This window comes from Erpetoichthys calabaricus, chromosome 4, assembly GCF_900747795.2.
Source record: "Erpetoichthys calabaricus chromosome 4, fErpCal1.3, whole genome shotgun sequence".
NCBI lineage: Eukaryota > Metazoa > Chordata > Cladistia > Polypteriformes > Polypteridae > Erpetoichthys > Erpetoichthys calabaricus.
In genome coordinates this window covers 199,240,345-199,265,444 of record NC_041397.2, presented here as the reverse complement: position 1 = coordinate 199,265,444, position 25,100 = coordinate 199,240,345, and the positions used below count along the sequence as shown (strand labels likewise).

The 25,100-nt window shown below is 36.2% G+C and overlaps 1 protein-coding gene across 2 annotated transcripts in view; it reads left to right on the top strand.

Moving 5' to 3' along the window:
• Positions 1–25,100, top strand: part of gucy2f (guanylate cyclase 2F, retinal) — a 67,921-nt gene that overhangs the window by 35,449 nt on the left and 7,372 nt on the right. For both annotated transcript variants that reach the window (XM_028801140.2, XM_051927077.1), the window contains exons 8-15: positions 228–404; positions 1,082–1,238; positions 1,831–1,980; positions 6,268–6,416; positions 7,388–7,551; positions 8,837–9,029; positions 9,439–9,613; positions 23,898–23,996. In XM_028801140.2, the coding sequence (XP_028656973.2) occupies positions 228–404; positions 1,082–1,238; positions 1,831–1,980; positions 6,268–6,416; positions 7,388–7,551; positions 8,837–9,029; positions 9,439–9,613; positions 23,898–23,996 (1,264 nt within the window). The remainder of the gene's footprint in view (positions 1–227; positions 405–1,081; positions 1,239–1,830; positions 1,981–6,267; positions 6,417–7,387; positions 7,552–8,836; positions 9,030–9,438; positions 9,614–23,897; positions 23,997–25,100) is intronic.

Sequence of the window (25,100 nt, the reverse complement as noted above, 5' to 3'; positions counted from 1 at the left end):
TTTCAGGAAGAAATACTGCAAATTGCACAATTATCAGTGACTTTTTTCATTTTTAGAGACTGCTATTAACAATATAGGCTATTATTTTAAGAAAGCACTTTTTCCTTATGTCATTTGTGCTACGTTTAATGTTTTATGATACATGACCATTGGTTTTCCATTCTATAGATGTGTTGTTATGTTCCTCTGTGTCTTCTTTATGTCAATTTTCTCCTGAATATGATCAGATGAAGGACTTACGAAATGAAAACATAAACCCTTTCCTAGGGTTTTTCTCAGAGTGTGGTATTTTTGCTATTGTGACGGAGCATTGTTCTAGGGGAAGTCTGCAGGATCTGCTTAGAAATGATGATGTGAAGTTGGACTGGATGTTCAAGTCATCACTTTTACTAGACTTGATTAAGGTAAATCACCAATCTAGGTATAAATTTTAAAGTATTGTTTCCACATGCACTTTGATGAATAAATCAAAGGTAACTTTAATGTTGTAACAAAAATATGATACAAGAAAATAATCCACCAAATTCCAAAATACAATTTCTACTTTTGTTTTTTTCATTCTGTCTGCTCCGGTTTCCTCCCACAGTCCAAAGACATGCAGGTTAGGTGGATTGGCGATTCTAAATTGGCCCCCGTGACCCTGTGTTCGGATTCAGCGGGTTGGAAAATGGATGGATGGATGGATGTTGGAGTCAATAATAAATGGCATTCCCTAAACCTACTATTATATACTTCATTATTTCATATCCAGAGACTCATTTGGTGGTTCCTTCTATTAACAAACAAATTTACAGACATGTTAATGTACACAAATGTGTGTTTTACATATATATATATATATATATATATATATATATATATATATATATATATATATATATATATAATATATATATATATATACTGTATATATATATATAATATATATATATACAGTATATATATATATATATATATATATATATATATATACTGTATATATATATATATACATACAGTATATTGCAGCTATGTAAAAATGATCATAGCTACAGTACAGAGTCTTAGCAATGATTGTTATTTTATTTTTTGTTTCATTCAGGGCATGAAATACCTTCATCACAAAGACTTTCCTCATGGACGCTTGAAATCACGCAGTTGTGTGGTAGATGGACGGTTTGTGTTAAAAATCACAGACTATGGCTACAATGAGTTGTTAGAGACTCAGAAAGTTCCTCGTATTCAGCCAAAAGCGGAAGGTAAAAGTTCATTATTATTATTAAAATAAAATCTTACTTGCATTTTTCCACAAGTACAGCAAAGATGTTTAGAAAAAATTCTTTTTCTGTAGCATGTAAGTCTTAAGTTAAAATAAAGCCTGAAATTTTCAAGGGTTTTTTATATCCCCATATGAGCCTTCTGTGGACTCCAGTTTTTTTCTGCAATTGACAGACATGCAGTCAACTCGATATGCAATTTCATATTGCTGTCAAATTTGTCAGTGGTTGTGATTACAATTGCCCTGTGACAAACTCTCATCACCTATGATCTTCTGAAATTACGTATATGAAGCCAGGTTAACTTCACTTTCACCAAGTCCAAAAGGGCAACACACACCAACAGAAGAAGAACACGCAACTTCTACTGTGAAGACAGAAAATGACTCTGATATCCCATTGCTTTGAGACATCAATGCTTCCATATGCAATATCCTTAAAAAAATTAAATATCAATGAATATTTTTCTACAGTAAATTTTGGTTTTGTAAGTAAGTAATACATGGATTAAAAACTTCTAAACTCACCTACATTAGTATTAAAGAATTCAGTTATATATTATTTCTTGCTTCAGAGCTTTTTTGGACAGCGCCTGAATTCCTTAGAGACCCAGATATGTCCAGAAAAGGAACATGCAAAGGAGATGTTTACAGTTTTGCAATTATATTACAAGAAGTGGTTGTCCGTGGCTCACCTTACTGTATGTTGGGACTGTCCCCTGAAGGTAAATCTTCATAGAAGTAAAAAGATCAGTAACATTTAGTTGTATTTTTAATTTGATCAAGTATTGTTGCTCATAACAGAAGAGCAGAAGGTAAACAGAATAATTTCTTCCCCCTACTCCACTGTTTATTCTGTAATTTATTGGTTAGTTTACTTGTTATATGGACCAGTAATGGGCATTGATGTGAAATTTGTAATAAAGCTATAATTTAAGGGTTTATGTTCTAAACTCTTTCATTCATCTAAAATCTGAAAATGTTTCCTAGAAAGCAGGAACAGAAATTCTTGTCAACAAATAACCTTTGTAAGATGGAATGTTAAAGGCCTCAATCACATTAAGAGAAGAAAGTACTCTCACATCTCATATCTTTAAAGGCCAAGATAGTACTTTAACAGGAGATCCACTTAATAAGTAAGGGTCAGTTTTTCAGCTGAAAGACGACTGGTTTGATCAAATTTGTAATTCTCACAAGGAACCAGATATGTGGAAAATTCAATTCACAAAACATTTCTATTCGTAGCCACTGATGTTGAAGGGTAATATATTATGGCAGAACATTAGGTATGGTGTAGTGGTTAAGGCTTTTAGATTGCAAACCCTGAGGTTGTGGATTCAAATCCCACTAGAGACACTGTGTGACCCTAAGCAAGTCAGTTGTTTTGTCTGTGCTCCAACTGAAAAACCAAAATAAATGTAATCAATTGTATCATGAATGTTGTAAGTCACCTTGGATAAAGGCATCAGCCAAATAAGTAAATGTAAATTATGGTTGTGGGGAATCTATATCAATTTGAATTACTTCACCAAAAATTGCTTACTAAATATGAATGACAGAGCATTAATACTTAAAGTATAATTGGATTAGTTTCCAGTCTGAGCACTCAAAATCTCACAATAGCTGGAGACTTTAGCTGCATATTAAATCCAAACTTGGATTGATCATAAGCAAATGCAGGTATAACATCTAAAGCTGTGGCAATAACTACACAGTTTATTAAGGAGCACAATCACTCTGACCCCTAATTTCTGAATCCAAATTAGATAAAATGTTTTTTGTTTTCATTTCAGTCATTCAAGTACTGTTTTTCTTATTATTATTATTACACAATTTTGTTCAGCATGGCTGGGTCAAGTTTTGCAATACATTTTTACCCACTTTTACTGAACCAATTTTCTTCAAACATTGCATGCACGCTGATCTCCAGTGACACTGCAATATTTAATCAGTTTGAACCCAGGATCTGTGCATTAATTACATCAAATTTAAATTTCTCATTTCCTTATATGATACTTTTAGTGAATACTAATATTTATAGTGCTTTAACCAACACACACATATATGAAAAACTAGCAGTGTTGGCCAAGTGGGTAGTGAGTTGGACTTTCAATCAAACAGTCAAAGATTCAAGACCAATGTAGACAAATTAATTAAAAAAACATTTTGATTAATTGATATTGAAGTTTTATCAAATTACTTAAATCTGACAGTTAAGCAGTATTGGTCATATGGTTAGTGTATTAGACGTTCAATCAAATGGTCAAAGGTTTAAGACCAATGTCATACAAACTAATTTTTTTTTTAATTTTACCAATTTTTCATAATATATATACAACATTGGCAAAATACTCTTTTAATTGATTTGGTGATATTGGCTCAGTGGATAAAGTATTGGGCTTCTCTTAGAAAGATTGAAGTTTTGATTCTCCAATAGACAAACACACATTTCCAGTATTTCACATGTGTAAGGTTTCCCCGTGGTTAGGATTTTCTGAAATGAGAAACGAACATGAATTAATGTTACATTTCACTTTAAGATCATAGGTTCAATTCTACTCTGTCGTTAATGGCATTTCTGTCAAATCACCAAGTCAAGGTTTTTTTATTGTGCCGAGGACTGTGTGTCATTGGGATGGCTAATAAATATATAAAAAAGAGATTTTTAAGTGACATGATTTTATTCAAAAATACAAAAATACACTAAAATATTTGTCATATGTGACAAAAAAATTTGTTGGGCACCCATAAAATAATTAATTTCATTCAATTAAAATGCAAAGATGGTGGCACAGTGGCGCATTTGTAGCACTGCTGCCTCACAGTACGGAGACCTAAGTTTGCTTCCCGGGTCCAACCTGTGTGGAGTTTGCATGTTCTCCACGTGTCTGCGTGGGTTTTCTCTGGGTGCTCCGGTTTCCTCCTACAGTCCAAAGACATGCAGGTTAGGTGCATTGGCGATCTTAAATTGTCCTTGGTGTGTGGGTGTGTGTGCCCTGCAGTGGGCTGGTGCCCTGCCCGGGATTTGTTCCTGCCTTGTTCCCTGTGTTGGCTGAGGTCAAGAAGTCAAGAGATCAAAACAGAAACTGAAACTACCAAGCTTAATTTATAAACCAAAGACGTATTCAAAATAATGTGAGAATCTGTTACCACCATTCAGTCTTAATACTGATGATTTATAATAAGGAATGCAGAATCTTGGAAACCAGGAGGATCACATCACTTCAATACCTTCCAGGTGATGTGGTCATAATGCACAACTTAAAACAGTTATGCTATGGTAAAAGAAAAAAATAAAGACAGTAAATATTATGCAAATGCAATACAAGGAAAAATGCTCAAAACATAATAATCACACTAATAAGTAATAAGCTGTCACAATAAAAGCACACAGGACAAGAGCACCAGCAAAAGTGCACAGTCACAAATGCACATAATTAAAATCAAAAGAGGGTTAGTTTTATTTATTTAACAGATTTTTTTATTTAAATTTACTGTATATAAATGAAGCGTATATGTAGCATAACAAAACATTTACTGTAATACAAAATAAACACTATACCTGCGGTGGGCTGGCACTCTGCCCGGGTATTTGTTCCTTCCTTGTGTCCTGTGTTGGCTGGGATTGGCTCCAGCAGACCCCCGTGACCCTGTGTTAGGATATAGCGGGTTGGAAGATGACTGACTGACTGACTGACTAAACACTATACACATAACACAAATTAAGAGGAACCATAAAACCATGTAAATATTAGAATATCTGTATTGGGAAATCCTCTCCAAAAAAGTCTAAAATTGCCACCCATCCTTATGTTAGTATTAAGTTAGTATTAACTGTTAATTTGGACATAGGAGTACTGTATCTGCAAAAAGCTCCTATATCTCCATCAAAGCATACTTCTATATAATATCAGTAAATCCTTCTTTGAAATGTTAGACTCAATTATAACATTTTATCTAAAAATGAAAACAGCCATGCATTAAATTGGTGACTATACAAAGATCTTAAGTTTAAAGAGTCATGACACTACCTAACGTTCAGCCCTATTACTTGGCTGAAAATATTTGCAATAAAATACTGGAAATGAGCAGACATCCATGAAATTTGAAATGACTACCTAGAAATGGAAAGGGAATCTTGTTCTAAAACTTTATGAATGTTTTGCTCCCTGCTCTGGCCAACACTAATTATCACCAATTTACCAGCAATCCAGTTTAGTAAAGATATGAAACCATTGGAGTACACATTTTAAGGTAGATAATCTTTTATCTATTGGTCCTACATGATAATCACATATTTCAGCCTTCTTTAACTTATGGAGTATTCAGTTTAGTAACAATACTAAGGATTCTGACATTTGGAGATCTCTATGTTGATACTATATTTACAATATCCCAAATGTAATCTTCCAGCAGCACACTTTTTCTTCCACAGAACATAAAGCCTACCCAGCTTCATTCATGTTTCACCATTTGTAGCTCACTGTAGTTCAAATCCACCAAGCATGATATCATAAAAAAATTTCTTCAGTGAACATAAATACTGAACCTCATATGTGTATGTGTATATCTTCTGAAAATATTGTATTAACTGTCAAAAAACACCCCATACTAGTACTGAATCATCTTACAGCACCATTATTATTTTGTCAAAACAAAGGTTATAAATCCCTGGTTTAACTTAATTTTTAGGAAGTGCTAAGCAACTTTATTAAGTAGCCCTATATAACTAGAATACCTTATTACAAGGATTATTACAATATATCATCATTACATTTTAGTAAATCCATTCATCATGACTCATAAAAATATGTGCAAGGATTATCTCTTTGTGTGGAGATTGGTTACCTCTCATTATCAAGAGGCAACATACAGTATAATAGCATACCCTTATGCTTGCTGTCACAATAAAACTCTTAATAATTTTACATATAGCTACAAAAATTTCCTGTTCATATGTTTTTGATATCTGTATAAAATAAGAATTTCTTAGGGACTTTTATTTTCTTCAGAGATTATAAGAAAAGTGAAGAAACCTCCACCTATGTGCCGTCCAACAGTGGCTCCAGACCAAGCTCCACTAGAATGCATTCAGCTAATGAAACAATGTTGGAGTGAACTACCGGAAAGAAGGCCTGACTTTGATAACATATTTGATCAAGTGAGTTTTTTTTTAATAAGAATAGGTTACAAAAAGAATAAAAAGCAAAACACTATATAAACCAAAAATGTCCTGTTCACTTGTTTTAGCTTTTCAGTTTGTTATGTGCAGTACATACATTTGTATCTTTCTCTTTCTGTTTCCTTTGTTCTTATCTACTTACTGGAAAATTACTACTTACATGTGAGACTTAGATGTGCTACATTATATTATGCTGCATTCTGGCATTATTAATAAAGTATCTATCTATCTATCTATCTATCTACAAGACTTCATTTCAAACCAAATCATTAAGTCCAGTCATTCAAGGAACCTCTTCTGCTGCTTAATGTATTTTATGGACAAAAAAATTCCAGTTCATCCCTCCCACTGACCCATTTGTGGCAAAGATGAAAAAGACAATAAGACTGACACCCATGCAAAGTCCCAGCCCAATTCCTCTATTCTAAAATCTGAAATAACTATATTGAAAAAAGAGAAATATATGGCTCTTTAGAGATACAACTGTTTAAATGTAATTTTAAAAGTACTGAAATCCACTTTTAGTCAAAAAAAAGTCAAAGAATGGGACCTTTTTCAATTGTGAATAAAAAAGTTAGAAAAGACTTATGTATAACTTATTATTTCTTGCGATTATAGCAATACTTATTTGGAACTAAACAGTTCAGCATGCAAATATGAAAATTAATGTAAGATAATATGTCTAGAAATTATCTCACTCATCTAACTATTGGTATCTAAGAATATATAAAAGTATATATAAGATACATATAAGAATATATATATATATATATATATATATATATATATATATATATATATCAACATTTGTTAATGGACTGTATGAAAAAAGGCAAAATTCATTAAAACAATTTCATAATTCCAAAGCCAACTTTGTCAATAATTGGCATTATGATATACATATATCTAATTTTTTTCCTGTTCTCTTGTTTTTGGTATTTTGTTATTAGTTTAAAACTATAAACAAGGGTAAAAAGACCAACATCATAGACTCAATGCTGAGGATGCTTGAACAGTACTCTAGTAATCTGGAAGATTTGATAAGAGAAAGAACAGAGGAGCTGGAAGCAGAAAAACAAAGGACAGAAAAGCTTCTATCTGAGATGCTTCCACCGTAAGTTGTAATATGTGATAACTGCCTATATCACTAATAATAATATTTTGAAAGACACTTTCCCCTTTATTGCAAATTACTAATTTTAATAATTATACTGTATTACAGCATGGGTAACAACAAATGGTCAGAATTGAATGCTGCTGCCTCACAGGCTCAAAGTGTTGGGTTCAAATTGAGGCCCATCACTAGTTGTATATCCTCTTTTTCTCTACATGGATTTTCCTCTGGGTATTCCAGTTTTCCTCACACTTCCCAAAGATATTCTTGTAACTTTAAATAAGCCAAGTATAAATCAGTGTGGTTATGTATATGAGTGTGCTCTGTGATGGACTGGTGCTAAGTCCAGGGTTGTGTCTAGTGCAGGCAAGACTGGCCTTGGTTCCCTGCAGGTCTTGGATACATATGTTAGAAAAAAAGAATGGATGATTATTAAAATACTTAACATAACTTAAGTTATTTTTAAATAGATAAAATTTAATTAAACCTTAATTTATTTTTTGCATTAAGTAAAACAACTTTATTAGTAAGCACATTTGAAATAGGAACGTTTAGTTTGTCTAATAATGTAAGAATTCATTATTATGCATTTTTATATTTATATACTTTTTTAATTAGTAGAAGCAAATTCTGATTGAAACTAAAATATATATCACATGATCTGCAATTTTAACAGTATTATTTTCAATAATTTATTGTAGTGAAGTATTTTTCTGCGAACACACTCATTACCCTGACTAACACTTCTTTTAATGGTTCGAATCCTTTTAAATTGCAAAAATACACAACTAATTTCTCAAAAGAAGCCAACGTAGGTCAACTCACAGATCTGTATTGGACAGTAAACCCTGTATCACTAAGCAACTAATTTACTTTTCATGAACGTGACATCATTTACAAGTTTTTCCCTAGTGAAAAGATATGTGTGTCAATTGGTTTCTCTTATTTGGTCCAGTATAAATGAGTGTGGGTGGTGCAACTATCCACTGTCAGTTTCTGTATTCTACCCAAGACCCCAAGTGGGCTTAGTAACTGGATAAAGGAATTCACTAAAGGAATAAATTGTTAATATACGGTTGCTTCCAGTGAACTATCTATATGACCAGTTAGCATGTAGTATTAGAAATGCTTGTGAAAAAATGGAGGAAATGTGTTGACTGACACCACACAAGAGGATGAATTAGTATATTCATTATTCATTCCTAATTACATGCTTTTTATTTTTTGAATATTTAAGTGATATGTATGTGTTAATTTTAAACTATACAATTATATCATTTTACAGTTCTGTTGCTGAAGCACTTAAAACTGGAGGTACTGTGGAACCAGAATACTTTGACCAAGTCACAATCTATTTCAGTGATATTGTTGGATTCACAACTATTTCAGCTCTTAGCGAACCTATAGAAGTTGTTGATCTCTTAAATGATCTTTATACATTGTTTGATGCTGTTTTATGCAACCATGATGTATATAAGGTAAGTCATATTCAACAAATCAAATAATCCCTGTTGTGAACTTATTATTTTTATAATGCAGACATTTTTAATAGAGTGTACAGTTACAAAGTACTTTCTCTTTCCTTTCTGATTTTCTATAATATTGCAAAATTGTTTTAATAAAATAAGTCACATAATTTTGTGGAACGTTATATATAAAGAATGAATAACATATAAACTTAAAAATTGTCACTTCTTCCATGTGTAAGGTGTATAAGGTAATCCAATAACCAAGCTTAAAAAAATTATTGGCTCAGTGAACCTAATTAAACTGATAAGTGCAGTCTAAATTCATGTGTCATGTGTCATTCTACAAGCATATATTCCATCAATTATAATTGTGAATTGTGTAGTTTTGAATTCAAAAAGACTTGCTTTATTGTTATAGGTGGAAACAATAGGAGATGCATATATGGTGGCTTCAGGGCTTCCAAAAAGAAATGGAAACAAACATGCAGCAGAAATTGCAAACATGTCTTTAGATATTCTCAGTTCAGTTGGAACTTTCAAAATGCGACACATGCCTGAAGTTCCAGTACGGATACGAATAGGTTTGCATTCAGGTATGAAAACATCAGCATTGCACAATATTTATTGGTTAAACATATGCCAGATAAATTTAAGCATTTCCCCACAACTCAGATTTCTAATGTACAAATGTCAAAACATAAGCTGTGCCAAGAGAGGTTTCATATACTGTACATTTGCACATTTGTATGCTGTTATGTGTGGATTGTTTTCAAAGTACTTTTCTCCAAACTACTTAACCCTCTTTAAGTAGGTGTTTTGTCTTGGTAGAGTAATATATTGCTCTACTTTCCCCTAGTGTATTATTAATAAGTAGCCTTTGTCAGAATGCCTAATCCCGCAGATTTACCACTGTGTATAAGGTATTATACTGTAGTATATAACCTATCCCCACCTTCCCTTCTATATCTATAACCTCAGGCAATTAGGTGTAGTAAAAAGACAAGCAGGAGTTAAATTACATATAAAACAATGTATTATTGATAATATTCATAAATAATAACAATATACAAAGTACATTTGAATATTGGCAACCATACAACCTGATTAAATGGTGATGTGTACTTTCGGGTGGCACACAGACTTGTAATTATTTAAAATGTCTCTAGTTAAGGCATCATTGGTGCTCAGCTTTCTTCAGAACAGGCTGCAAGCCTGTTCAAATATGGCTGCCGAGCTGTGGTCTCCATTGTGTTGTCCTTTCAGTTCATCAGTTTGGTCTTCATGATCAGAGGTTAGTAACAGAGATATGCTTCTTCATGATCAAAGGTTAGTAAGAGAGAGATAATGTGGTTGAACAAGCAGATTTATAGATTCTCTGTCCAAACCCTACAGCCAATAGGATATCATGGTACTTAAAAGCTTCTGATAGAAGCCAATTCCAAACAGCCATACTTCAGACCAATGGGGCAAAGACAATCTTAACACCTGCCATCTTCCAATACCATATGTTAAGGTGCAGTTTAGCTTCCTTGCAGGAGTTGAAAGACTTTAGCAGAAAAACACTCACCAAACTGGTTTAGGGCACATCCCCCCCATCTCTGTCATAAAATTCAAAAAGACCCATTCCTAAAGGGGGGGGGGGGGTAAACACTCACTATTATAACACTAAATTACATTGCTTTGCCTAAATTACCAATAAAGACATACAAAATATTTATCAAGTTATATGTAAAATCTTACATCACAACAGTAGGCCATAGTCTATCATTGCAACATCAGGAGCAACGCAGGATGCCAGTCCATTGCAGAACCTGCAAACAAACACACATACACACACATGTGCATGTACTGTAGTTCATATGCTAGTAGGGTGAATGAGATATTACCATAGTCAAACTACTGAACAATCTGGTAGTGATTTTTTAAGAATAAGCATGATGTAAGAACAGGTTGCACTGCTACAATACCATGCATACCAGCCCCAGGTTATTTTGGCTGAAGTGTCAAAAACATGTGGTTTGGTTGAATAGTGTCCTTGAAATACCCTGATGTTAATGGGTTTATGTACACCCTTTGAAATTCTGATGTCCCATCCAGTTTTGTCTTGTACTTGTATAGACATTTAGGGTAAAGAGTTTCTGTTTTTGCAAATAGATAAGTGGATGTTGTATACTGAAGACAAGAACACAGCTGGGTTAGGTATTCAAAAGACAGGACAAAAGATGGGATATAAGATTTCCTTACTAAAAATCAGCTGGCAGTGGCAACCTATATGCTCATGCCAATTGAAATATGCAGTTATTAAACCCCACAAAAATAACAAGACTGACACTGGAGGGCAGTACCTATAGGGATAACACCTGGCAGAAGATAAAGCTACTACTGCCCCCCTGCCACAATCTATACTGGCCATACTTACCTTGATAAAATGTGTGGTAGAGCTCATGACTGCCAGTGGCAGATTTACAAAATTTTATGTTGGGTAGCAAAAGAGTGGCAGAGAGTTTTGGCAGGGTGGCACACACATGCAGAGGATTGGTTAGGGGTGACAAAGAATGTTTCTGGCAGTCTATGTGTATGAGAAAAACAGAAAAATAATATCTCTCTATTATATAAAAAAATCCTGGGACGAGACAAGACTTTTTTCCCAGAAATTCTTTCAAGTCCCGCGAGACGAGACCTTGGCCATGAGATTTGTTCAAGTCACACCCTCCTCTCAACCGTATTCAACCACGCACACAGTACTGTTATCAACAGAAAAAATGAGTACATGGGCAATCCTAGCACTGAGAAACGATGAAGTTCAAAGAATTAACACCAAAAATGATGATCAGTTACACTGCAAATTGGTTAAATGTGTATCAATAGACTATGATGAAACAGTTGGTGGTGATCGTGCAGAAGATGAAAACATCAACTTACAATATCCTGAAGAATATCTACAACCGATAACACCGTCTGGTGTTCCACCGCACGAATTACTGTAGAAAGAAGGATGTATCCAAGAAAGGCAATGTAGTACATCTTCTGCAGATAACATTAGTCAACAAAGGAGATCTTGATATGTCATTTGTATTAAAATGTTAAGAGTTTCCCATTAGAATAGCTTTTGCAAAGACAATTAACAAATCTCAGAGCCAAACATTCGAAAAAGTCGTTTTATTTAAAAGAGAGAAAGAAACGAAATTTAATCACGGGCAGTTATACATTCCATTGTCACGATAAAAGTCCAAACACAGAATCAAAATTCAATGAGATATTGATGAAAACTTAATTTGAAAAATTGTTTTTACTGAAGTTTTACAGTAAAAGTGTAAGTTTAAAAACTATTTGCGTGTTAATTTCAAAGCCAAACAGAACAAAATTATGTTACGCTACAAATAACTCTAACGCAACATGAAACATAATTTACTTTCAAATTATTACATTTTAACTATTTTTTAATATGGTTAATTACTCGCTGTAATGTAAAATAGTTCTATTATGCATATGTAACAATTCCCATGAAAATAACAATCTGTTTAAATTGTGTATTTATATATTATATATTTTTTACACAAAGATATTGTAACAGTTGAGGCCTTTATCGACCTCTCGAACCCTCAGGTACCACGCTAAACACCAGGTAAAAGTCCAAGAATTATTTATTTGGACACTACTAAAGTGCACAAAGCACCTACACTCCACAATACTCATATAAACAATAAACAACACAGTAATCAATCCTCCACGCTCCCAGACACTTTGCCACCCTTCCTCCCAGCTCAGCTCAGCGTACTGGTTTCCCAGAGTCCTTTATATAGTCCCTGACCCGGAAATGTTTCTCCCTTCTGTCCATGTGATCATGAACACTTCCGGGTCGGATAAAAAGCTCCTTTCTTCAACCCGGAAGCACGTCGTTTCCTCTTGTCATGTGATCATGACGCACCTCCGGGTTATAGGGCAAATAAGAGTCCGGCAGCCTCCCCACAGCGACTCCCGGTGGTCCCCATGGTATCCAGCAGGGCTGTGCATATAAACTACAAAGTCCATGAGGCCCTGCTGGAATTCGGGGAACGTCCACGCTGTTGGGAGAGCTCCACCTGGCGGCCTGGGGGTGATGGCAGGAATATTTAGCCGGCCACACACCACAATATACATGAGACTTCTACTGTATAACAGTAATCTGAACATTCTGTCATCACTCATCCAGCAATACTGGTTCTAAACTACTTAAAGAATCATCTTCCCCACTAAATCTTTCCCCCTATTATCATAAAATACTGTAGTTTAAGATGGTGGTTGTCATGCTGTTTAGTAAAGCTTTTAATAAATTAATATAAGCCCAGTGCTTTTGTACACTGGTTCATAATGTGGAGCACAATAATGTTTTTCAAACAGCTATACATAATAGTTAAACATAGATGACTTTTTGTAAGCTTTAATGTTGGGAAGTTCATTCCCAACACTACTCAGTAGCAAAATAAGTACAAACTTACACAAATGAAAAAAGCTTATACAAAAATCTCCTTGAAAAGATACAAAGACTTAAATTTTATCAGGGATTCTCTTTTTCATTTGCCTTGTTTAATTCAAAAAATATTTTTGTCTGATGTAGCTTATTTCTCACAGTGTGAAAATCAGAGAAATGTGCTTTTTCAATTAATAACAACATTTATTAATTCAAGAAGTAAGTCTTTATTGACAGTAGTGCCTGTAAACTCGTTATTATATCAAAGCAGAACTTTCAGAATCATTTCTCCATCTCATGAAATCCATGACGGGAAAGAACAAAGGCATCTTTGTTGTCAGCTTGAGCTTTCTGTTCAAGAGTTGTTTTGACCACCCTACCATGCAATCTGCTTGATGTCTTTCATTTTCTCTTCTGTTTGACAATGGTAGAAATGTTGCAATTACCTTTCAAAATTTGTCCAGTTGCTTATGGGTACATTTTAAAAGCCTTATACTAGGCTATAATCGGTTTGGTATTCAATTCAAAGCTCATTCACTTGGCGGTTTGGATTGTTACAATCAGTTCTTATGATGAATTTTAATGGCAGTTCAGATCAAAGGGTTAAGTGACAAACACACATACAGTAGCTAGCTACATAGGTGTCAACCTCTGGAGACAGTAATCCATAAATTCATGGCTTCTAAATTTGTATATTCTCAGATAAACTTGTAGAACATGGTTTAACATTAAAATCATTAGCCAAAAACAGCCAATATGTATATTTTTTTCTCCTTCCATATATATACATACAGTGGATTCACTTTCTGCATACTTTATTTTGCATGTTAAGTTTGCCATTTTTATCCATTAATCTCCACTCAATAATCCATAATGACAAAGTGAAAACATGTTTTCTGAGAGTTATGCAAATTAGTTATACACTACTGGTCAAGGGTTTTCTAACAACCCCATCTTTCTAGTTTTTATTGAAATTTAAGCGGTTCAAGTCTATGAATAATCTGAAATGGTCCAAACCCTCTATCTATATAAAAGCAGTTTTGGAACAAACTTTGTTGCTACACCCTCTGAAGAAGTATTTGGATAATATTGCCCTGCAGGAAGAAGTATATTGCTATTGTAATGGCAAGAAAAAGGCAATTAACAAAGGGAGATAGACAAATCAATATATACCCCTTAAAGTGAAAGTCTTTCCGGAATTTGGAAACTGGAGAAAATTCTGACATTAATAGGTTTGACGGACCCAAAGCCACAACAGAAGTTTTTGAGAGTCAACAGTTTGCATGATAGGCAACACAGGACAACTGCTTCAAGCACAGGTTAATAGTGGTCAAAACAAACTAATCTTACTCTCTATGCTTTCATTTCAGAGCACACTGAGACGCTGAAAATGTCAATATTTATATGACAGTCCTTTAGCACATCCAATTCTAAGGCAGTAAGCTTAGATAGACCTTCCTTTCTGGCTACAAGCCCCTTCCAGATACTGATAAATTTCTTAAGAACCAATAAGCAAACATATGCTCTGCTGATTTAATTAAAAGATTAACACTGTTAAATCACCTCTCATTCTGAACTTTAATAATCATGTTCACTTTTTTTTAACTTTGTTCTTAGCAGGAATATTTGAAATTACAGAATGCGTTTATTTTATAGGGAGAAGTGATAGATAGATAGATAGATAGATAGATAGATAGATAGATAGATAGATAGATAGATAGATAGATAGATAGATAGATAGATAGATAGATAGATAGATAGATAGATAGATAGATAGATAGATAGATAGATAGATAGATAGATAGATAGATAGATAGATAGATAGATAGATACTTTATTAATCCCAATGGGAAATTCACATTCTCCAGCAGCAGCATACTGATACAATAAACAAATTTAAATTAAACATTGATAATAATGCAGGTAAAAAAACAGACAATAACTTTGTATAATGTTAAATGTTAACGTTTACCTCCCCGGGTGGAATTGAAGAGTCGCATAATTTGGGGGAGGAACGTCGCTGTCGCTGAAGCTGCTCTTCTGTCTGGAGATGATACCATTTAGTGGATGCAGTGGATTCTCCATAATTGATAGGAGCCTGCTGAGCGCCCGTCGCTCTGCCACAGATGTTAAACTGTCCAGCTCTATGCTAACAATAGAGCCTGCCTTCCTCACCAGTTTGTCCAGGCGTGAGGTGTCTTTCTTCTTAATGCTGCCTCCCCAGCACACCACCGCGTAGAACTGTCTGATAGAACATCTGCAGCATCTTATTGCAGATGTTGAAGGACGCCAGCCTTCTAAGGAAGTATAGTCGGCTCTGTCCTTTCTTGCACAGAGCATCAGTATTGGCAGTCCAGTCTAATTTATCATCCAGCTGCACTCCCAGATATTTATAGGTCTGCACCATCTGCACACAGTCACCTTTGATGATCATGGGGTCCATGAGGGGTCTGAGCCTCCTAAAATCCACCACCAGCTCCTTGGTTTTGCTGGTGTTCAGTTGTAGGTGGTTTGAGTTGCTCCATTTAACAAAGTCATTGATTAGGTCCCTATACTCCTCCTCCAGCCCATTCCTGATGCAGCCCACGATAGCAGTGTCATCAGCGAACTTTTGCACGTGGCAGGACTCCGAGTTGTATTGGAAGTCCGATGTATATAGGCTGAACAGGACCGGAGAAAGTACAGTCCCCTGTGGCGCTCCTGTGTTGCAGACCACAATGTCAGACGTGCAGATCCCAAGACGCACATACTGAGGTCTGTCTTTAAGATAGTCCACGATCCATGCCACCATGTATGAATCAACTCCCATCTCTGTCAGCTTGTCCCTAAGGAGCAGAGGTTGGATTGTGTTGAAGGCACTAGAGAAGTCTAGAAACATAATTCTTACAGCACCACTGCCTCTGTCTAAGTGGGAGAGGGATCGGTGTAGCATATAGATGATGGCATCCTCCGATCCCACCTTCTCCTGATATGCAAACTGCAGAGGGTCAAGGGCGTGTTGAACCTGTGGCCTAAGGTGGTGAAGCAGCAGCCTCTCCATGGTCTTCATCACATTCAGCTCACTAGGAAGTGATACCTTTGGGACTGGGGTGATGCAAGATGTTTTCCAAAGCCTCGGGACTCTCCCCTGTTCCAGGCTCAGGTTGAAGATGCGCTGTAGAGGACCCCCCAGCTCCGATGCACAGACCTTCAGCAGTCGTGGCGATACTCCATCTGGACCTGCTGCTTTGCTGGCACGAAGTCTCCTCAGCTCTCTGCTCACTTGCGCTGTTGTAATTATGGGTGGGGATGTCTCTCCTATGCTGGTATCAGCAGAAGGATGTGTGGAGGGTGCAGTACTCCGAGGTGAGAGTGAGAGTGGGTTGGGGTGGTCAAACCTGTTGAAGAAGTTGTTCATTTGGTTTGCTCTCTTCACGTCTCTCTCAATGGTGGCACCCCGCTTCGAGCTGTAGCCAGTGATGATCTTCATCCCATCCCACACTTCCTTCATGCTGTTATTCTCCAACTTCTGCTCCAGCTTTCTCCTGTACTGCTCCTTCGCCACCCTGAGCTGGACTCTGAGTTCCTTCTGCACGCGCTTGAGCTCATGCTGATCACCGCTTTTAAAAGCCATTTTCTTCTGGTTCAAAAGGCCCTTGATGTCACTTGTAATCCATGGCTTGTTGTTAGCATAGCAGTGTACAGTTCTTACTGGAACTACAATGTCCATACAGAAGTTGATGTAGTCAGTAGTGCAGTCAACAACCTCCTCAATGTTCTCACTATGTGATCCCTGCAGGATATCCCAGTCTGTAGTTCCAAAGCATTCTCTAAGAGCCTGCTCTGCCTCAGGGGACCACTTCCTGAATGAGCGTGTAGTTGTAGGTAGGACCTTCACTCTAGGTTTGTAGTGAGGCTGAAGCAGAACCAGGTTATGGTCTGCTTTACCAAGCGCAGGCAGCAGGGTGGTGCTGTATGCGTCTTTAACGTTTGCATACAGTAAATCAATAGTCTTATTTCCCCGGGTGTTACAGTCCACATACTGGGAGAATGCAGGTAATGTTTTGTCCAGTGTCACATGGTTAAAATCTCCAGCGATTAGCACAAGCGCCTCAGGGTGCTGCGTTTGTAACTTAACAACAGCAGAATGGATGATGTCACTCGCTGTCTCCACGTCCGCCCGAGGAGGAATATAAACAATAACAACAATGACGTGTCCAAACTCTCTGGGCAAGTAATAGGGACGCAAACTTACGGCCAACAGTTCGATGTCCCTGCAGCAAGTGGAGACTTTGACATTAACATGTCCAGAGTTACACCACCGTGTATTAACATAGAAAATGAGTCCTCCTGAAGAGTCCTCCTCCTTTGTGCTTCCCGCAGGTACTTGCATCTCTGTCCGCTCTAACTGTGCTAAACCCGGGTAGCTCCACATTAGCATCTGGGATGGTGGTAGTTAGCCACGTTTCGCAAAAGCACAACAAACTGCATTCTCTGTAGGTTCTGACATTTTGCACCAGCACAACCAGTTCGTCGATCTTATTTGAGATTGAGTTCACATTTCCCAGAATCACAGAAGGCACCGAGGGCTTAAAACGCCACTTTCTCGCAAGCCGCTTCATTTTTTGCTTAGTGCCGGCTCTGCTGCCATGATACCGCCTTCTTAACTCGTCGGGTAAATAGGGTACCACTCCGGCACTGGCATTTGTACTCAGCGCTCTAAGTTGAGTACTTGAATAGACGAGCCTCGGCTTGTAAAAATCCATGCCCACGTTGTAAAAAGTAAGTGTGTCCAGGGAACGAATCCTCATAAAATAAAGTGATAGGAGTGATCAATAAAAAAGAGTAGAATAAAAGTAGAAAAATAAATAAGTAAAAATAAATAAGTAGAAAAATAAAGTCGTACACGGAGCTGCTGAAAAGGCTGCCACTCTCGGCGGCGCCTGAGTCATGAATGAGTGCACACTGGTCAGTATTTTATAACACAGATCCAAGTACACTAAGAAGCAACTAGTCAGCTCTATGGACTTATCAGTCTGGAACCTGTCTTTTGAAAGGAAAATAGCTATCCATATTACTAACCGAGAACGGTAAACCGGATATGGACGCAGGGACCTGCCCGTGGACGCAGGAAACATAGTGCGCAGGCGCCACACAAAGCCCCCCTCCCCAGAGTGAAACGGGAGAGACTACGAACGTGCGCAGGCGCCACATAAAGCCGCTCGCCCCAGAGCGAAACGGGAGAGACTACGAACCATCTGACATGCCGCAAGCAGGATAAAGCGAGGACAGAAATAAAAGACAGAGTAGGAAACAAAGTAAAACATCATAAAGAGGTTAAAGAACGGGGCCAAACACATGGAGAGCAGGTTATAGATGATGAAAACTGGAATGCAACAGCTTCAAAAAAGCCTAGGCACGAAACACATGCACAGCGAGATACAGAATATAAAGGCAGAAAAAACGACAGTTAAACGTCCACACCACACAGCGGAGGCAGACCCGGAAGGTGCAGGCACCTAAATCGCGCGTCGGAAGGCGTGGGAAAGTATGAAAGGCAAAGGCACCTAAACAGCATGGTAAAACCCGACATAATACGGAAGGCACAGGCGTTGCCGCCATATTGTGAGTGGCACTACTGTGTAGTGAAGGCGCAGGCGTCACTGCCATATTGTGCGTGGCACTACTGCGGAGTGAAGTTAGGAATAATGTGCTGCTTGGGATCGTACAAAATGCCGAACGCGACCCAACGTCTGAAACTAAGGAGGCAAAGCAGTCACGGGTTCAAACCGAACGAGCTCGACTGAGGGATATACGCCTACAACGTGCGTCTCAAACCACAGAAGCAGGGCAAGCACGGGTTCAAAACAACACAAGCTCCTACAACGCGCGTCTGAAACTACGGCTGCCCAGCGGGCACGGGTTCAAAACGCCGGGGGTAGGCGAGCGAAGCGAGCAGGGGGCGAAGCCCCCTTGTACAGTATTTTCTAAATGACTATTAAAGATAGTTTACCTGCAACAGATAGGCCCACAATATTATTATTTTTTATGTGTAAAAGAAGAATTTTATAACAACAGAAGGTGGTAAGGTGTAATAGGACATACTTGATAAATTCCATTTGTTAAACTTTCCACTTGTACCAGTGGATATGCATACGGTGTGCAGATATCTGAGTGACTTTTTTTTTTCAAAATTCAGTTTGCAAAAACACTCACCTTCACAACCCCTTCTCCTTCCCACATATAACATTTGTACACATTAATTAATGCAGCAAATTAGAAAAGGAGAACAACATCTAATTATTTATGTCAACCTGCCAAAGTGTGTGACAAAACTGAATTAGAATAAAACTCCTGTATCACAGCCTGAAATGGACATATCCCTTCAAAACTGTGGAAAAAAGAAAAAAAAGTTAACATGGGCCCAGTTAACCATATGGGTTGACACCCATGTAGCTATATCAAACAAGTTGTCTGAGTGATGAATGCATTAGCTGAATGATGCTCATATTTTTGTCAAAGTAACTGGTTTTGAATTGGAGTCAGTCAGTCTGTCAGTCATTGTCCAACCCACTATATCCTATTAATATATGTATTAATGGCATTAGCAAGTCTATTAAAAGCAAATCCAATCTAGCAAATATTCATTACTGACTTTCAGGTTAAATTTCACACTTTGGCCAGCCCCATGGACGTGGTAGCAATAGATCTGCCCCTGACAGGGCCACCTAGGACCAGTAGCATCATTTCGAGTGCCAGACTGCTGAAGGGATAATATGAGCTACGCAGGGAGGTGTTAACAGGAGGAAATCTGAAATGAAACAACCTTGTGTTAAAGAAGACCCAGAATGGCTATATGGTTTTATAATTATTAATTTATTAATTTATAAATTAATGCATTTATTAAATGTATGTGTATGTTTAGTTCTCTAATATATTGCACCCTTCAATTATAATTATTTTTGTAAATAAACATTTCTTTATCTATAATAATAAAAGGCAAAGCCCTCACTGACTGACTGACTGACTCACTCACTCACTGACTGACTCATCACTAATTCTCCAACTTCCCGTGTAGGTGGAAGGCTGAAATTTGGCAGGCTCATTCCTTACAGCTTACTTACAAAAGTTAGGCAGGTTTCATTTCGAAATTCAAAGCGTAATGGTCATAACTGGAACATATTTTTTGTCCATACACTGTAATGGAGGAGGCGGAGTCACGTATCGCGTCATCACGCCTCCTACGTAATCACGTGAACTAAAAACAAGGAAGAGATTTACAGCACGAGTCACACGCGGGAACGAAGGTAAATGACGTTAATTTTTGACTGTCTTTTAATACTGTGTAAGCATACATATTAACACATGTGCAATTAAACGTGTGCATTTACGGGGTGATTTCTCAGGCTTAAAAGCTCACCTTTTATCAAACGCGGGAACAAAGGTAACTGACGTTGTTCACTGTCTTTTAATACTGTGTAACCATACATATTAACACATGTGCAATTAAACGTGTGCATTTACGGGGTGATTTCTCAGGCTTAAAAGCTCGCCTTTTACTAAAAAGGTAAATGCAAAACTATTTTCAATCAGTTTATTGAAACGCTCCCGTTAAGGATTGCAATAACATATTCGCGAGATAAAAGAACGAAGTAGGGGGAAATGGAGGAAGAGCCGCAAACAGCGAACACCAAAAAATTAATTAAACAATTGAGAACGGAGCGACTTAAGCATACAAGCATGTTCATAAGGGAAACAAAGCACGGTGTAAAACGTAAGTTTAAATTAAGTTTATAGAAACGCTCCCGCTGCGGATTGCAATAACATATTCGCGAGATAAAACTTTAATGAGAAGACACGAGGTATAAACGAACCACACGCCGTGGCGCAACGTTAGGGGCAACAGTTTCAACCATTCTATGATCTGCTTCTCGCAACTGAAAGACGGCACATGGCGGATGTTAGCCGACTTGCTGACCGCAACGTTAGGGGCTTCAACTATGGCGCTGACGCCACATCTCAGTGCCAACACTTTGCAGACTCTACTTAAAACACACGCCCTCCTCACTGGACAGTTAAAAAGACCAATCAAAGTAACGATGACATCAAGTATTACCCAATCAAAAGTAGGAAAGGAGGCATCTTCATAAAATGCGTGTGGGATGATTTGCATGAGACGCTGCTTTAAAAAAAAAATTATAAAAAAAATACGGGATAAATCCCGTCCAGTATTGATTCAAAACGGGACGCGCAATTTCATTCTCAAACACGGCACCATTCCGTATTTTAAAAGACGGGTGGCAACCCTACAGTGCCAGGTAACCACCCATACAATCACATTGTGATTCAGACTAGGAATGCAATGAATGTAATTACCCCGATCTACATACAAGGCGAAAGTCTTGCAACATTCAAAGATGATGGTTTGGGATAAGTACACCATACAACATAAAAGAGCTTATGAAGCCTTGAACCGAAAAAAGCAAGATCTCAGAGATCGTAAAAAAAAAAAATAGGAGGTAATGTCGTTTTACTCGCTGTAGATTTTAGTCAAACATTACCAGTTATTCCACGAGGGAGACCAGCAGATCAACTCAACGCGTGTTTAAAATCCATGCTTCTCCCACGCTCGGTTATATGTCGCGTGTTCTCGGGTAGGTGCACCAAAAAATGTATACATTTAAGCATGTAATGGGCAAACAAAAAATGAGGTATACCCGAAGGCACTGCAGTAGTACTTAATGTAACTTTACTTCTTAAATGTTAATGTTTTACTGTTTAATAATTTATACGCTTCTTATATGTTGTTCAAATTCTTTTATCAAAATACCACTGACAGCGCAATGCACGATAACATGGAGTGAATACACCATACGCATCCGCCCACGGCTGCCCTGCTGTGCGCAGATAGGAGTTGATTCTACAATAAAATAAAATAAAGATAAAAAGAGTAAAACAATCATCACCCATAAAGCGGATAGTAGACGTGACGTACTATATGTGTACCACATTTCAAGTGTATAGGTGAAACGGTTTGCGAGCTACAGGTCATTTAAAATCCTGGACAGACACACAAATTGCCACGGTAGCAAATTACAGAAGAAGATTTTACTGTTTAATAATTTATATTTATATGAAATGTGCTTCTTATATATTACTTCATATTCTCATATGATAATGATGTTAATGTTTATATTGATTTCTGTGTTATTAAAACTGCATGTATGTGTGTATATGTATATATATATATATATATATATACTAGCAAAATACCCGCGCTTCGCAGCGGAGAAGTAGTGTGTTAAAGAGGTTATGAAAAAAAAAGGAAACATTTTAAAAATAACGTAACATGATTGTCAATGAAAGCCCGTTTCAGTCAGTAAGTCTTATGTGTGTGTTTATGTATGTGTGTATATATATGTAGATGTGTATATGTAGATATGTATATATATGTATATGTATATAAATGTTTATGTGTGTGTGTATATTATATATATAATATATATATATATATATATATATATATATATATATATATATAAAAGACAGCAACAGTTATAACAATGACAACACAATTACATTGACAATCATGTTACGTTATTTTTAAAATGTTTCCTTTTTTTTTCATAACCTCTTTAGATAGATAGATAGATAGATAGATAGATAGATAGATAGATAGATAGATAGATAGATAGATAGATAGATAGATACTTTATTAATCCCGATGGGAAATTCACAAAATAAAGTGGTAGAAGTGATCAATAAATAAAAATAGAAAAATAAAAGTAGAAAAGTACACATACATATACAGTCATACACTGAGCTGCTGAAAAGGCTGCCACTCACGGCGGCGCCGGATGCAATATATGATATATATATATTATATATATATTATATTATATTATATATATTATATATATATATATATATATATATATATATTATATATTATATATGCAATATAATATATTAACACACTACTTCTCCGCTGCGAAGCGCGGGTATTTTGCTAGTTTCTTATATTTAGGCATTTTGGCTTCTATGGTGTCATTTGTATATAGGTCAAAAGTAACCTCCAGATTTTACAAAATATATTGATAATTATTTTTTTTTGTTCAATTTTATAAAGACTTTGCATTGTTATACCACAAAATAATTCCTTACTTGTCCTGTATCCTGTTAATAAAATGCAGGATTACTACATATTTACATTCTATAAAGGACTTGATCATATTAATCATAATATTATTATTACAAATCACATTTGTTTCAGCAATTCTTGCTAATAATGAACATAATGTTCAATAAATTACAGAGTTTTGTTTAGTTAGATAAAATTAAAATAGAAAAGTTTTTTTTTTAATTTGTATTTATTGGTCATGAAAATAATATGTATCCAATGCACATTTCCATTAACGTTTTTGCATTTTCATTGAATTTTTTAACAGGATCTTGTGTAGCTGGAGTAGTAGGTCTCACAATGCCAAGGTATTGTCTTTTTGGAGACACAGTAAACACTGCATCACGTATGGAATCCACTGGATTGCGTAAGTGCTCATACTCAAAATCAATAACCTCTTTTAGTCACAGATGTGAAAGGCTTAAAGCAATAAAAAAGATAGTGAATTACTATTATTGTACATGTGATATCTTCTAATCTATTAATTTTTATTTTATATAAATAGTTTATATGTGGTTACTAAAAAAAGGTACTGCACCTTACAATTAACAAGATTATTAAATCACACTGTATTAGCTGCTTCAATTATAAAGTCAATACTCAGAAGTAGGGTGAGTCAAAGGGCTCCAGTTCAAAAGTGAAGATAACAAAAAGCTTGAAAGTGGCACCTAGAGCAGAAGGGGCAGATGCTGAAGCACCCTCAGCCCTCTTCTGCATGTGCCTGTTGTTCCTGTCTGAATTCTGCTGCCTCAAATTATCAGATATAAACACATAGTTGTGCCACACCTGTGTTTTCTATTGCTTCATCAATATCTAGAGATATATGATCATTGTGCCTGGCTCTGTCTGTCACCTGACTTTGGATAATCTCAGCCAAGATAAAATGTCTATAAAGCACTCTTTTTATACTTCTGCATTAGTGAAAACTTTATTCTGCTTAGCCAGTATCCATGAACTGTAGCCTTTTTAATGAAATACTTTTTGCCTGTTCTTATTTTATTTAATGAACAGGTGACTATTTTACTGCTATAATTGTAGCTTGCTTTCAAGGTCTCAGTTTTTTTTTGTGTCAAGATTCATTGAAAGTGCCATGCTTCTGAAGATATTGGTGCCTCACATTGTACTCGTTCATAATAGTAATGGTTTCATTGTAGATCAAACTGGACATTATAAAGACATACTTTTTAGTTAATTCGCCAGTAAAATAATGATTTTAAGTATGGATTTTTCTCTAAATATATTTTGACAAAGAGATTTTTACTAGCTAGCTTCTTTTGATAACTAGCTTGCAATGTGAATATTATTTCCTGGCCAATTCATAACAGTTACATGATTGTGTAAATTTTCATGAGAAAAAATGCAAATTTAAATGATTAAGATTGCTCATTTGGTGTGAAAACACCAGACTGAGTTCAATGAAACATGTGCCTGATGTTTCCTTATATTTTTAATTTAATTCCTTTTATTTAGA